Source organism: Procambarus clarkii, chromosome 56 (genome assembly GCF_040958095.1).
Source record: "Procambarus clarkii isolate CNS0578487 chromosome 56, FALCON_Pclarkii_2.0, whole genome shotgun sequence".
In the NCBI taxonomy this organism is placed as follows: Eukaryota; Metazoa; Arthropoda; class Malacostraca; order Decapoda; family Cambaridae; genus Procambarus; species Procambarus clarkii.
The window spans coordinates 14,424,605-14,440,219 of NC_091205.1; the positions used below are offsets into that span (position 1 = coordinate 14,424,605).

General features: G+C 42.7%; 1 protein-coding gene across 1 annotated transcript; it reads left to right on the forward strand.

The window, feature by feature from the left end:
- Positions 1-53: 53 nt before the first annotated feature.
- On the forward strand, positions 54-5,971 carry LOC138353169 (uncharacterized). The gene is made up of 5 exons (XM_069306037.1): positions 54-185; positions 4,391-4,534; positions 4,813-4,987; positions 5,368-5,470; positions 5,830-5,971. The coding sequence occupies exons 1-5, from the start codon at positions 54-56 to the stop codon at positions 5,969-5,971; spliced, it is 696 nt and encodes a 231-aa protein (XP_069162138.1).
- The last annotated feature ends 9,644 nt before the right edge of the window (positions 5,972-15,615 follow it).

A 15,615-nucleotide genomic window follows, 5' to 3' on the forward strand; every position in this document is an offset into this window, starting at 1 on the left:
GTCCTGATGAGTTCTATTGCCACGATGAGTGTATTGTGTCTGCTGTTGCCATGATGAGTATGAGTATTGTCTCTACTGTTGCCATGATGAGTATGAGTATTATCTCTACTGTTGCCATGATGAGTATGAGTACAGTCTCTACTGTTGCCATGATGAGTATGAGTACAGTCTCTACTGTTGCCAGGGTGAGGGAGCACTTATGTTGCCATAACATGCGCATGCGTGTTCTCTACTGTCATGGCAAGTCCTTGCACCGTGTCTACAACTGTCAAGATGAACGTGGACTTATTTTACACTGTCTCACGAAGAGTGCAGCATATTAACCACTTGAATTCCACGAAGTTGAAACTTTCCTTTATAGAAAATAAAGGAGATTAATACATATTCTTAAGGACGACGAAGAGAGAAGGCTGAGACAATTGAAGTATATAAAAGGAATGAAAAATGGACGTAAATAAAGTTATATATACCAGCACAAAATGATGAACATACAAGTTAGATAAGTTCAGTTCAGGAAAGTCCTGGTTAGGTTAGGAAACAGGGTTGTTGATTTGTGGAACTACTGAGTAACTTAATAGACGTGAGATTGTAGGATTAAGCATATAGATATATGTGAATCACGCTATTATCAGTCACAATTAGGAAGGATTTCAGAAGCAGCTAACTGCTGCCCAACTGGAACTTTAAGCCTTCTCTTGGGCTGTCACTCAAGCATGGAGGAATTAGGTGATCCACGCCCAAGTCATTTAACTTGTCACCTCACAATAAACTTAGGTAATTACATTTCATTCACTTGGGCCCCTAGCGTGGTTGATAAAGTCTCCCGTTCTGGGGTGGGGCGGAGGTTCGAGGCTCCTAGGATTCAAGGGAGTGAAATGTTATTACCCACAAATGTTATTGTGGGTAACCGCTGTAAACTAAACAGATGTTCAGTGCACACTGTCACTCATTACGACTCATTAGTCATACTTGTTGTTAGTCTCTGACTTGTCACGCACTAGAATGTATTACGTCAAGAGGAGAGACTTAGGAGAACAAGAGAAGGACTTAGCACTCTAGCTCTCTGTATGCTATGAACAGTAACTTAGCATTCTAGCTCTCTGAATGCTATGAACAGTAACTTAGTTAATTACGACAGAGAGCTAGAGTGCTAAGCAAACACCCATCCACTGTGTCAAGAGTAAAGACTTAGCAACTCTGCCACAGATAACTCCAATGTCAGTTTGCTTCTGTGATGACAGAAGGTTATAGCTGACAAACATCTCTGCCGTGCAGCCACCTTGCTATACACAGGTGTGTTACACCATCACACACCTGTGATGCTTAATCAATCGTGTTTAATCAATCATCAACACCTGTATCACTGAAGGCTTGCACCTACATGGTGGACGGAGTGGGAGACAGCTTGACAATTAAGACTCAGTGCTGTAGACACCACCACCAAGAAGGGGAAGGGAGAACTTTGATTAGAAAATTAAGAGGAAGAAATACGGTTGTTTATAATTACTGGCCCGTGCCAGACAGGCTCACTGCAATAGGCTTGTTGACCCATGCTACACAGACTCAGGCAATGGTTTACACACGTGTATATCTGTCGGTGATGAGTCACAATAACGTGGCTAAAGTATGTTGACCAGACCACACACTAGAAGGTGAAGGGACGACGTTTCGGTCCGTCCTGGACCATTCTCAAGTCGATTGTGACTTGAGAATGGTCCAGGACGGACCGAAACGTCGTCGTCCCTTCACCTTCTAGTGTGTGGTCTGGTCAACGTATATCTGTCCTATTTGAAAATAAAAGCTTTTGCTTCACACGAAATTATGTTTTACATGTCCCTTTGTCTTAATAGTGCTGTTGAATAAGCAGGATATAAGCATGTAAATAATTATGAAGTCACCGCGCGAGATACACTAGTAACGAAGCTGTTCAGCCGGGAACCAAAAATGATGAGAGCTTATAATGTGTCAGGTGGAAAGGGCGGAGTCTGGGAGCACTAAAGAAAGTAGCGATATATATAAGTCCGGATCCGCGTCCCGCCAAGCACTTCTACCGTTGCTAAGGTAGGTGTTGGACGGACGGCACGCGACCTCCTCCTCCCGCCACTGTGTACACAAACACTTCCTGGTGTCTTCCTCTCTCAGTCTGTAACGTATATAAAGGAACTCACTGGTTCGTAGACGACACGGCGAGACATCTCCCGTCACGCAGGGTGCAGTCGCACCTCCACAGATCTCCAGTATCAGCTCTTGATACTGGTAATGGCTCAAAAGGGCCACCACTTAGGGCTATTCAAGCCCGTGCCACCTTTTGGGTGGCTTAATCTTTATCAATCAATCAATCTTCGTAGACGACACGGGAGACATCTCCCGTCACGCAGGGTGCAGTCGCATCTCCACAGATCTCCAGTATCAGCTCTTGATACTGGTAATGGCTCAAAAGGGCCACCACTTACGGGCTATTCAAGCCCCGTGCCACCTTTTGGGTGGCTTAATCTTAATCAATCAATTCGTAGACGAGTGGAAGGGGCTGATAAGGAAATAAGCTTGTTTCTCATAAGGCCAGTCAGCTCATCTTTAATGTTTTTTGTGATCTTTCGAAGCCCTCAGTATTTATTATACATATTCATTTGTATATTATTTTAAGTCACCATAATTCCTCAGTGTATCACTATGTATACTTGCGTGTATGTGGCTAATTGTAGTCAAGCATTACTACCATCTGTCAACGGTCCTGTGGCAAAAAGACACTTAACGTTCACTGACTTTTTGTCATACAACACTACTTATGTGCATACAACACTACCTTTGTGCCATACAACACTGTCTGTGTGCCATACAACACTACGTGTCATACAGATTGCCAAACATCTCTTAAGTTATATAGATCAACATGCAATCCTGGTGTTCCACAGACCACTGTGCCTCCTTACTGTTACATAGACCAGCACGTTTCGTAGTGAAATAGAGAATATTATGTCGTCCTCGTCGTACACAAAGTATTAAACACTATAGCTGCTTAACTCCATGCACACTATCACAACTTTTTTCCACCGTTCAAATTGTAACTATCTTCTCATGTCTTGTAATTCATGTTGAAATAACTGTCTTCAACTCTGCGGTCATGTATAAGATCTTCCGTGTGGTGGCAGTCGATTGTAGCTCAGTCGATTAAGGCAGTGTCTGGGATGCTCCCGGACGCAGGTTCAAATCCTCGTCACGGCCCTTGTGGATTTGTTCGTGTGAGATCTTCCGTGTATTTGTGATACCTCTCTCATCTCCTTTCTAGAAAAGAGATGATTAATATCCTTCAATCTTTACGATTAAGGAGTTAAATCTTTGAAAGCTTTGAGACGGTCCCAATACTTTAGGTGCTGTATCGAGTCTGTCTCTGATGTATTTCAGAAAAGGTTCCTGCTTTGAAAGGGGGGATGTGAGCATCATGCTGTGCTCAAGGAGGAAAAGCACAAGTGATTTCAATAGTAGGAGTGTTGTGGTGGGATCTCTAGACTTAAAGGATCTCAAAATCTACCTTATTATTTTCTTGTTTGATGCTATATTTGTTGTGGTGTGCTCACTAAACGTTTGACATCAGTATTCCCCTGATCCTTTAAATCAGCGGTTCTCAACCTTTTTTTTGCCCTTGAAATAATATCCGAGTAGTATTTTAAACACACAAAGATTTCATGTTCAATTGAAACGAGACCATTTCTGTCCTTGCTCTTGATTCTGGTTAAATGAGCACAAAATTTATTAAAAAAAAAATTCATTTGCACATGATTAGAATTAGCCTACGTATCTCTCTTTCTCTTGAGGAACCTCTAGTTAACCTGTGGTTCATGAATCACGGGTTACGAACCCTTGTGTTCAATATTATTTTCCTTCTGTGAGATCTGATGGCGTCTTGTACCTTGTATTCCTGTTCACTATCTGGAATGTGTCCCTGTTAAACATTTTTATCTCTTGTTGCCAAAACGAGGATTTGATCGATATTAACTTGTAATTTTCAATGTCTTTTACAGAAGTAATTTTCATGTTAATTTTCGAATCATTTACAAAAGAATGACACGACGCTGTAACTTGTATTTTTGTTTATATCTGATATGAGAATGAAGAAGAGAACTGGTGCAAGCACTATGCCCTAGGCTACAGAACTTATTTCTCACTGTGCTTGGAATACAGGAGCATGTTGTCACAATTATCCTTTCAAAATCTGTTCATATCAATTATTTTGACAGAGTTTTTGACATAGTTCATAAAAAAAAAACCGGCCGGATCTTCAACTTGGATTTGGTGAAAGGCTAAATTGTCTGTGGTTTAAACCCCGCAGGGAAAATATTACAGGAGCTGGGGCAGTTGTGGTAGAATAAGCACACGTTCTGTACTTCCCCAGATGAAGGTCGTGTTGATGATGCTCACGCTGGTCGGACTGGCGGCCAGTCAGCGACGGCCTCCATTTAATCTGAATTTCTTTGGGAGGCCATCCTTCCCCACCCGTGGTGGGCCTAGGCCCGCGCCTGTAAGAAGTGGTGACCAGGTTAGCTCTGTCAAATTCGCCTTCATATTATGACCAGGAGAAAGTTATACACTATGGCTTGATATTAGCTTGAGGATTATGTCAGCAACTGGCTGTTTAACTGCAATATTCAATGGTCAATTTCGGCTGAAAGTTTTCATCTTTTTTAATAACAAAATTAACATAATTAATATGTAATATTAGTAAAATTATTCCACTTGAAAATTATACAATTTAGAATCAATTGAAGGTGTTAATATGATGGAATTATATGATGGTAATATATGATGGTATTACAGGTTGACGATACCCGCGATAGGAGTCAGTACTACTTCTCCTGGAGACACGACAATGGCAGGAAGTACCGCGGAGAAGAGGCTCACGGCTTGTGTACAAGTCTGGGCGGCGGGTGGCAGCCTGTGGGCATCAGCTCTCCTGGCGAGCTCAGCTACATCAGTGGCATTGTTGGATCAAGTTAGTTGTTACAGCTTCTGTAACTATATTTTACAGGGACTGTTTGACAACTTTATTAGCAATGAAGTGTGTGTGGGTGATTGGGCGAGATGTGAGATATTGTATATTTATGTTGCTAAGAAAATTAATGCAAGGAAAGGGATCAGAGAACGTAAACACTTCGAAAGTATTTAGAAAATTGAGAAAAGTAAGATTTATGCTAGTCTCCCCGGCTTGGCGCCTTCTTTTTGAAAATTACTTACTTGCGCGTTGAAATGAAATTTTGTTTAATGACTCGTCAGTACTTGTTAATAATAAGTTAGCCCAGAATACTGTGTATGTAAATTATTTCATTATACTTGATATATTTCTAATTATTTTTTTCGTGTGTTTGTGTACAGACCGACTGGAATACATCTGGACCGGCGGAGTGATCTCTAGCGGCGGCTTCAGGTGGCTCAACGGAGAACCTTTTAACGTTAATGATTGGTCACACACCGGAGGGTAAGTTGGTGTACACACACACACACACACACACACACACACACACACACACACACACACACACACACACACACACACACACACACACACACTCTGAATACAGACCCATGAAATTAAAAATAAATGGTTTATACATTCACACGAAACAAAACACTCTCCTACAGACTCGAATAAGGACACGAAGTTATAAACAAGCAGAAGACAATATACAAACACACATACAACATCACTTACATTGCAGCAATTTGTTTATACTGGAATATACTTTAGTCAGCTGTCAGCTTTGGCCTAAGTATACATGCATCTAGAGACAATGTAGTTTGTTGAGACGAGTTTGTCATGAATGTTCTACGTTACAGATTCGGCCGACCTCAGCCCGACAACCGTGAAGGTAACGAGAGCTGCCTCGCCATACTCAACAACATCTACGGTGATGGCGTCAAGTGGCACGACGTTGCCTGTCACCACCCGAAGCCTGTTATCTGCGAGCGTCAGATTTAACACTTTAGCTTTCACTTCGACAGTAACCGTTCTGATGACGCTAAAACACGTCATCCAATCTCAGAATTTCTGACAAATTCACTTTCTTCACACGAGCTCATTGTGGCCAGAGGCTACCAGGGATAAACCGAAGTATGAGGAGACCAATCGCCTCACCCTATGATCGATCACTGGACAAGTTTGGTGCACAATAAACACTGTAGTCCCCTTCACTGTAGTCCCGCCCCATCTACAGTGTCCACTACCTCTTTCTCACAGACTCAAGCTCCAGCTAATGTCTGCTCTCTGTGAGCGCCGAGCTCTTTCAGTTAAACTTTTCTTTGTTGTTCACATTTTAGTTCGTAAATATTAACTAATCTTCCTGGTATTGAGTATATGGAATGGCATGATAGCACCTCCTTCCTGTCCTGTGTTACAATCAATCTTTGTTATATGCTGTTAATAATAATTATAAAACAATGACATTGTGTTTAATTTATGTGTTAATACGTTCATAATTACAATGACTAAGTGATACAATCGCTGCATCAAACACAACTACCGGATAGGTAATTGAATCATGTTAAATAAAACTCAAACAATTAATAATATCATAATACAGATAAAGTTAATAGATATTATCCAAGACTAGATGAGACATATGCAGGCGATGAGTCACAATAACGTGGCTGAAGTATGTTGACCAGACCACACACTAGAAATTGAAGGGACGACGACGTTTCGGTCCGTCCTGGACCATTCTCAAGTCATCCGTCAAGTCATTCTCAAGTCTAGATGAGACATCTATACTGAGAAGCATCTTCACGTATCACACAGCGCCACACACATCCTTACTCTCCAACACACACTACATGTGACTATTGTGTGTGTGTATTCTACACAGTCCACATAATGAATAAACCTCTTCCCTTCTCCTTACGGTTGGGTACCATTAGTATCCCCCCCCCCCATCCCAAACCCAAATCCTTATCCTGACCCCCTTCCCAGTGCTCTATACTCGGAATGGCTTAGCGCTTTCTCCTGATAGTTCCCTTCTTTTCCTTATCTTCCCTGCACCTCTCTCAAGAGTTAACTACTAAGCGAGAGTGCCACAAGTTTCTTGTTTGCACGGGCTCACCATAGCCCGTGCTACTTGGAACTTATGTTCCGAGTAGCTGAATCTATAACAACAAGAACAACAAGGGTCTTGCACAGAGACGTGATCTTGCCAACACAAAGCAAATCTGACGTTTGCAACATCCTAAATAAACAGAAATATGGAACTCACTTGACACCAATCTTGCGACCCAAATATACGATTATATTAACAATTCTAATTATTTAATGTATATATTTTACACGTTATTAAGAAAATGGTATTCGAAATATTTCAAGTACCATAATATTCCTCTTATATAAATACAATATTTAGAGATGCTCCCCTGTGGGGGAGGCCTCGTAGCCTGGTGGATAGCGCGCAGGATTCGTAATTCTGTGGCGCGGGTTCGATTCCCGCACGAGGCAGAAACAAATGGGCAAAGTTTCTTTCACCCAGAATGCCCCTGTTACCTAGCAGTAAATACGTACCTGGGAGTTAGTCAGCTGTCACGGGCTGCTTCCTGGGGGTGGAGGCCTGGTCAAGGACCGGGCCGCGGGGACACTAAAAAGCCCCGAAATCATCTCAAGATAACCTCAAGAAGATGCAGTAAAGATCCGCAGTGCTGCAGATTCTGGACAATGGGACACATCTCCCGTCACGCAGGGTGCAGTCGCACCTCCACAGATCTCCAGTATCATCTATTGATACTGGTAATGGCTCAAAAGGGCCACCACTTACGGGCTATTCATGCCCGTGCCACCTTTTGGGTGGCTTAATCTTAATCAATCAATTCTGGACAAAATAAGTCAGTTCTCTGTTAAGTCAACAAAATGAAACTTTAATTAGATTTGTAATGAAAAATTGAGATAGGGACCACCGGCTTCCTGTCCTCGTCGAGGCCACTGAAGAGATATTGGCCCTCAGGTAAATAAAATAATATTACATATATATTATATATATTTTTCATTCACTTGGCCCATTGGAGCCTCGAACCCCAGACCACCAGACCGGTAGCCCGCAGCTTTAACCACTGAGCCACAATAAGGATCTGAAAGATACAAAACATATCCATACACAACTGGTGTACCGAGACTATTCCAGTTGTAGAAGTGCGTGTAGTATACACTCCATGCCTTAGTGTGAATAGCCGGCTATACCCACACACCCGCACTGGCCGGCTATACCCACACCCTCACATAGGCCGGCTATATCCACACCCTCACATAGGCCGGCTATATCCACACCCTCACATAGGCCGGCTATACCCACACCCTCACACAGGCCGGCTATATCCACACCCTGACACAGGCCGGCTATACCCACACCCTCACACAGGCCGGCTATATCCACACCCTGACACAGGCCGGCTATATCCACACCCTGACACAGGCCGGTTATACCCACACCCACACACAGGCCGGCTATACCCACACCCTCACGCAGGCCGGCTATACCCAAACCCTCACACAGGCCGGCTAATTGATTCAGCTGACCACCAACGTGTCTATGGATGAGACACCAAATTGCACTCATATTAACATCCCAAACCTAACCTAACCTAACCTAACCTAACCTAACCTAACCTAACCTATCCTAGCCTAATCTAATCGGCTACGGGTATACTACAGGTCTGGAGGCCCATTCGCAAACAAGTCTTCCCGAAATTGCCAATCCTGAGTAACCTTCCGGAAGACCCCCGATGATAGGGCCCTCCCTGGGCTCTACGGACACCTCCAACGGGTGAAACTGGCAAACTATCAGCTTATAAACTCAAACAGTGAGCCGAGGGAACACCACCAACAACCCACCTCGACAAAATTACTACATCTGTGACCTGCGTCAAAGTCACGACAATGTTAACCTCTCCCAGCCACGAGGAAAAATACATTACTCAAGTCTGGTCAACAACGGATAAGATAAAGTGTTGCGTTAGTGTCCTCCTGCTTAAAAGGAAGCCTGGTCGAGGACAGGGCCGCGAGGTGATTGATTGATGAAGATTAAGCGACCCAAAAGGTGGCACGGGCATGAATAGCCCGTAAGTGGTGGCCCTTTTGAGCCATTACCAGTATCAAGAGCTGATACTGGAGATCTGTGGAGGTGCGACTGCACCCTGCGTGACCGGAGATGTCTCCCGTGAGGGCCGCGAGGACACTAAGCCTTGAGGTTAATCATCTCAAGATAACCTCAAGATAACCAACACACTACACCTCAGTAGCAGCAATATACAAACCCACAGCGTTCGGTAATACGTTTATTGCTTGTGATGTGTGTATATGTATGTATTAACACGATGTACTGAACGGGGTGAGAATAGCTTGAGCTACCTCATCCCTTTGTGTATATTCCCGCCAAACACAAAGCGAAACTACGACGTTGCTACAACGTTCGAACAAGATATAACACCTCCTAACCAGTTATAAGAACCAATATAACAAGTTGTAACAACGTTCTAATACGTCAAAAACACGTTAAGCCAAGATGTAACAACTTTATTACAAGTTGTAACAAGCGGAAAATAGGGTTATTTACGGTTTGTGTTTCCAGGGTTTTACTTCAATAAACATATTTCAATTTCAATTTCAACCCATATCGGACAACTAATCTGTACTCCTCTGCCACTTCCATCTTCCTTACCGAAAACATCCAATAGTCCCATTCTTACAATTTTCCACGTCTAATTCATCATTCTCCTTACCAGGCCGTAGGGACATTGATCTCCGAAGCCACCTCAAGGTGTATTACGCAAACAGCAACGATGAACGAACGTAATTCGGGAAGACGAAGTCTCGGAGCATTAAAGAAAGTATCTGGTATATAAGGTGGCCGCTGCGTCCGACCAAACACTTCTGCTGTTGCTTAGGTGTTGGACGGAGACCAGCGGCCTCTCCACACACTCTTGTGTATCACAGCTTCGTAGTGTATTGCTCTCACACTCCTCAACGGTCAGTGTATAATTCTTACACACCTTAGTGCATCACTCTCACCATCTCTATGGTTTCCTGAAAATCCTCAACATATCACTCATCGGAAGTTCTCAGTGTATCATTAAATGGAAATCCCCGGAATGTTATTTTTGAAAAACGTCCTCGATGAATTACACTCACTAATAATCCGCGAACTCCGTGTTCGTGTAAAATGAAGAACAATTTGACAGTCTCCGTGGTGTAGTGGTAAGACACTCGCCTGGCGTTCCGCGAGCGCTATGTCATGGGTTCGTATCCTGGCCGGGGAGGATTTACTGGGCGCAATTCCTTAACTGTAGCCTCTGTTTAACGCAACAGTAAAATGTGTACTTTGTTGTAACAACGATTCTTCGCGGCGGGGATCGTATTCCAGGGACCTGCCCGAAACGCTACGCGTACTAGTGGCTGTACAAGAATGTAACAACTCTTGTATATATCTCAAAAAAAAAAAAAATACATTCACTCAAGCCGTGTTCATTATATAACAAACCATAAGCTTGTTAACAACCAGAAACGTCTACTTAGTACTATAATGTCATTTTTTTAAGGATATACCCATAGGAGCTTGAGAAGTTATGCTGGAATAACACGTTCTGTATTTTCCAGATGAAGGTCGTGTTGTTGCTGCTGTTCGCGCTGGTTGGGCTAACGGCCTGTCAATCCAATTTCGTATTTAATATGAATTTCCCTCGAAAGCCATCCCTCCCTGCCAGAGGAGGGGCTAGGCCCGCGCCTGTAAGAAGTGGTGACCAGGTTAGTGCTCTGTCAAATTCGCCTTCATATTATGACTTGGAGAAATTTGTACACTATGGCTTGATATTAGCTTGAGGATTGTCAGCAACTGGCTGTTTAACTGCAATGTTCAATGGCCAATTTCGGCTGAAAGTTTTCATCTTTTTTAATAACAAAATTAACAAAATTAATATGCAATATTTGTAAAATTATTCCACTTGAAAATTATACAATTTAGAATCAATTGAAGGTGTTAATATGATGGAATTATATGATGGTAATATATGATGGTATTACAGGTTGACGATACCCGCGATAGGAGTCAGTACTACTTCTCCTGGAGACACGACAACGGCAGGAAGTACCGCGGAGAAGAGGCTCACGGCTTGTGTACAAGTCTGGGCGGCGGGTGGCAGCCTGTGGGCATCAGCTCTCCTGGCGAGCTCAGCTACATCAGTGGCATTGTTGGATCAAGTTAGTTGTTACAGCTTCTGTAACTATATTTTACTCTCGCATTTTACAGGGACTGTTCTACGACTTTATTAGCAATGACGTGTGTGTGTGATTAGGGGAGATGTGAGATATTGTACATTTATATTGCTAAAAAAGTTAATGCAAGGAAAAGGATTATAGAACGTAAACGCTTTAAAATTGTTTAGAAAATTGAGAACAATAAGATTTATACTAGTCTTCCCTGCTTGGCGCCTTCTTTTGATAATTACTTACTAACGCGTTGAGATGGAATGTTGCCTAATGATTCGTCAGTGCTTGCTAAGTTGGCCTAGAATACTGTATATGGAAATTAGTTCATAATGTTTGATATTTTTTTCTAATTATTTTTTTCCGTGTGTTTGTGTACAGACCGGCTGGAATACATCTGGACCGGCGGAGTGATCTCTGGCGGCGGCTTCAGGTGGCTCAACGGAGAACCTTTTAACGTTAATGATTGGTCACACACAGGAGGGTAAGTTGGTGTACACACACACACACACACACACACACACACACACACACACACACACACACACACACACACTGAATACAGACCCATGAAATTAAAAAGAAATGGTTTATACATTCACACGAAACAAAACACTCTCCTACAGACTCGAATAAAGACACGAAGTTATAAACAAGCAGAAGACAATATACAAACACACATACAACATCACTTATATTGCAGCAATTTGTTTATACTGTAATATACTTTAGTCAGCTGTCAGCTTTGGCCTAAGTATTCATGCATCTAGAGACAATGTAGTTTGTTGAGACGAGTTTGTCATGAATGTTGTACGTTACAGATTCCGCCGACCTCAGCCCGACAACCGTGAAGGTAACGAGAACTGCCTCGCCATACTCAACAACGTCTACGGTGATGGCGTCAAGTGGCACGACGTTGCCTGTCGCCACCCGAAGCCCGTTATCTGCGAACGTCAGATTTAACACTTTAGCTTTCACTTCGACAGTAACCATTCCGATGACGCTAAAACGCGTCATCTAATCTCAGAATAACTGACAAATCACTTTCTTCCACACGAGCTCATTGTGGATAGAGGCTACCAGGGACAAACTAGTTAGAGCTGATTGATTGATTGATAAAGATTAAGCCACCCAAAAGGTGGCACGGGCATGAATAGCCCGTAAGTGGTGGCCCTTTTGAGCCATAACCAGTATCAATAGATGATACTGGAGATCTGTGGAGGTGCGACTGCACCCTGCGTGACGGGAGATGTCTCCCGTGAGTTAGAGATGACCTGGGGAGTCTTTATGTGGTCTCTATCTAGTCTCTATCTCTAACTGGTCTTTTTCAGGAGACCATTTAGAGATCACCTCAACCAGTCACCCTATCACTCATGACTATAACTGCTCTATTTTAGTAAATTTTCCTTTTGCTTTGCAAATTACCTGATGCAACGTATTAAAGTTATGTTTATTTTCTTTTATACAACTATATAAACATATCATATACGCACATTTACATTTTTTATCTTAATGTTGAACAATGGAGAATATAAAAAAAATGTCCAAAAACATTCGTATACTCGGCACCGTCACACCAAATATATAACCAATCTATCTTTTTGCTTTGCATATATATTCTACAATTTTTATTTGCCACTTTTTTGACTCCACATTTATAGTTACACCCTAAATAATAACCTGGCAAACGTAAACAAAAAGAAAGAGTATAATCAAATTAAGCATCAATAAGTGAGTCCTTGAGAGGCACGGAATGTTTACAATAAGATGAGCAGATTTGGCGAAACTGTAAATGTAAAAATATCCACCGAGGTCTGATTAAGACCTTTAGTGCTCTCTCTCTCATTCATTTTTGCGCTACCGCTCACTGGACACGTTTGGTGCACAATCAATAACTTTAAACCCCTTTACTGAAGTCCCCCAGTGATGGGGGACTACCCTTAACCCCCAGTGATGGGGACTACGCTTAGCCCCCAGTGATTGGGGACTACCCTTAGCCCCCAGTGATTGGGGACTACCCTTAGCCCCCAGTGATTGGGGGACTACGATGTCCACTACCTCTTTCTCACAGACTTAAGCTCCAGCTAATGTCTGCTCTCTGTGAGCGCCGAGCTCTTTCAGTTAAACGTTTCTTTGTTGTTCACATTTTAGTTCGTAAATATTAACTAATCTTCCTGGTATTGAGTATAAGGAATGGCATGATAGCACCTCCTTCCTGTCCTGTGTTACAATCAATCTTTGTTATATGCTGTTAATAATAATTATAAAAGAATGACAATGTGTTTAATTTATATGTTCATATGTTTATAATTAAAATCATACATATACATAATATGGCTGTCAGTGATACAGTCGCTACATCAATCTTAAAATTACACCCATGAATCAAACTATGCTTAAACGAAGACAATTTTTTTTTCATAATATTAATTTCAAAGTTACTAGATATTTTCCCAGACTGGATGAGACATCTATAGTGAGAAGCATCTGGCATCAAACAGCGCCACATATTCCGACTCTCCAACACACACTACATGTGACTTTTATGTGTGTATTCTACACATTCCACATAATGAATGAACCTCTTCTCATCTAATGAATGATTGGACACCATTCCTTTCCCCCGTCCCATCCCAAATCCTTATCATGACCCCATCCAAGTGCTTTGTAGTCGTAATTGCTTAAGGATTTCTCCCGATAGTTCCCTTACCTACACTGCAGTTCCCTCTCTCTCAAGAGTTAACTACTAAGCGAGAGTGCCACAAGTTTCTTGTCTGCACGGGCTCACCATAGCCCGTGCTACCTGGAACTTATGTTCCGAGTAGCTGAATCTAAAAACAACAACAAACGTCTTGCACAGAGACGTCAACACAACTTGTCAACACAACTTGTCAACCCAAAGCAAATCTGACGTTTGCAACATCCTAAATTATGCAAAACTATATTACTCACTTGACACTATTCCGGCGACCCAAATATACGATCATATTTTAACAATTTAAAATATTCGTATGTCAGAAATGTATATATAACAAAAGTATTGTAGACTCTTATTATTTATACATTACTAGCGAGTTAGGGGTTGGGGGGGGGGGTTACTGGGAGTTGCCCAAGCCTGTCTATCTCCCATTCTATCTATCTATCTATCTAGCAATAGAACACATAGTTGTGCTGCTATGGCAGTGGTTGTTCGTAAATAATCACGAACAATAATAATATATTATATAATAATATTATATTATCGTGAATAATCGAACAATATCGTGAATAATTTCTGTGTTGCACCACAAATCGCCATTAAACATTTCGTTGCTCTGTGTATCGTGAATAAATTCCGCGTGTATTGCTTCATACATCACGAAGGAAATCTATGTTGTATCATACAATATTAATAATTCGAGAACCTAATACATGAACAAGTCTCGCCTTGACCCACAACTGATAAAAACTGGCGCAACTGCAAGGCGGCCCCACGGGACTGCAGCTTGCAGAACACCCGCCGCAACACATACACCGAGGAAGACGACAGGTGTTTGAAGGCTCAAGACTGATTGATGCAGATTAAGCCACCCAAAAGGTGGCACGGGCATGAATAGCCCGTAAGTGATGGCCCTTTTGAGTCATTACCAGTATCAGTAGATGACACTGGAGATCTGGGGAGGTGCGACTGCACCCTGCGTGACGGGAGATGTCTCCCGTGGCTCAAGATTGATTGATTGATGAAGATTAAGCCACCCAAAAGGTGGCACGGGCATGAATAGCCCGTAAGTGGTGGCCCTTTTGAGTCATTACCAGTATCAGTAGATGATACTGGAGATCTGTGGTGGTGCGACTGCACCCTGCGTGACGGGAGATGTCTCCCGTGGCTCAAGATTGATTGATTGATGAAGATTAAGCCACCTAAAAGGTGGCACGGGCATGAATAGCCCGTAAGTGATGGCCCTTTTGAGTCATTACCAGTATCAGTAGATGCTACTGGAGATCTGGGGAGGTGCGACTGCACCCTGCGTGACGGGAGATGTCTCCCGTGGCTCAAGATTGATTGATTGATGCAGATTAAGCCACCCAGAAGGTGGCACGGGCATGAATAGCCCGTAAGTGGTGGCCCTTTTGAGTCATTACCAGTATCAGTAGATGATACTGGAGATCTGTGGAGGTGCGACTGCACCCTTCGTGACGGGAGATGTCTCCCGTGGCTCAAGATTGATTGATGCAGATTAAGCCACCCAGAAGGTGGCACGGGCATGAATAGCCCGTAAGTGATGGCCCTTTTGAGTCATTACCAGTATCAGTAGATGCTACTGGAGATCTGTGGAGATGCGACTGTGCCCTGCGTGACGGGAGATGTCTCCCGTGGCTCAAGATTGATTGATTGATGAAGATTAAGCCAC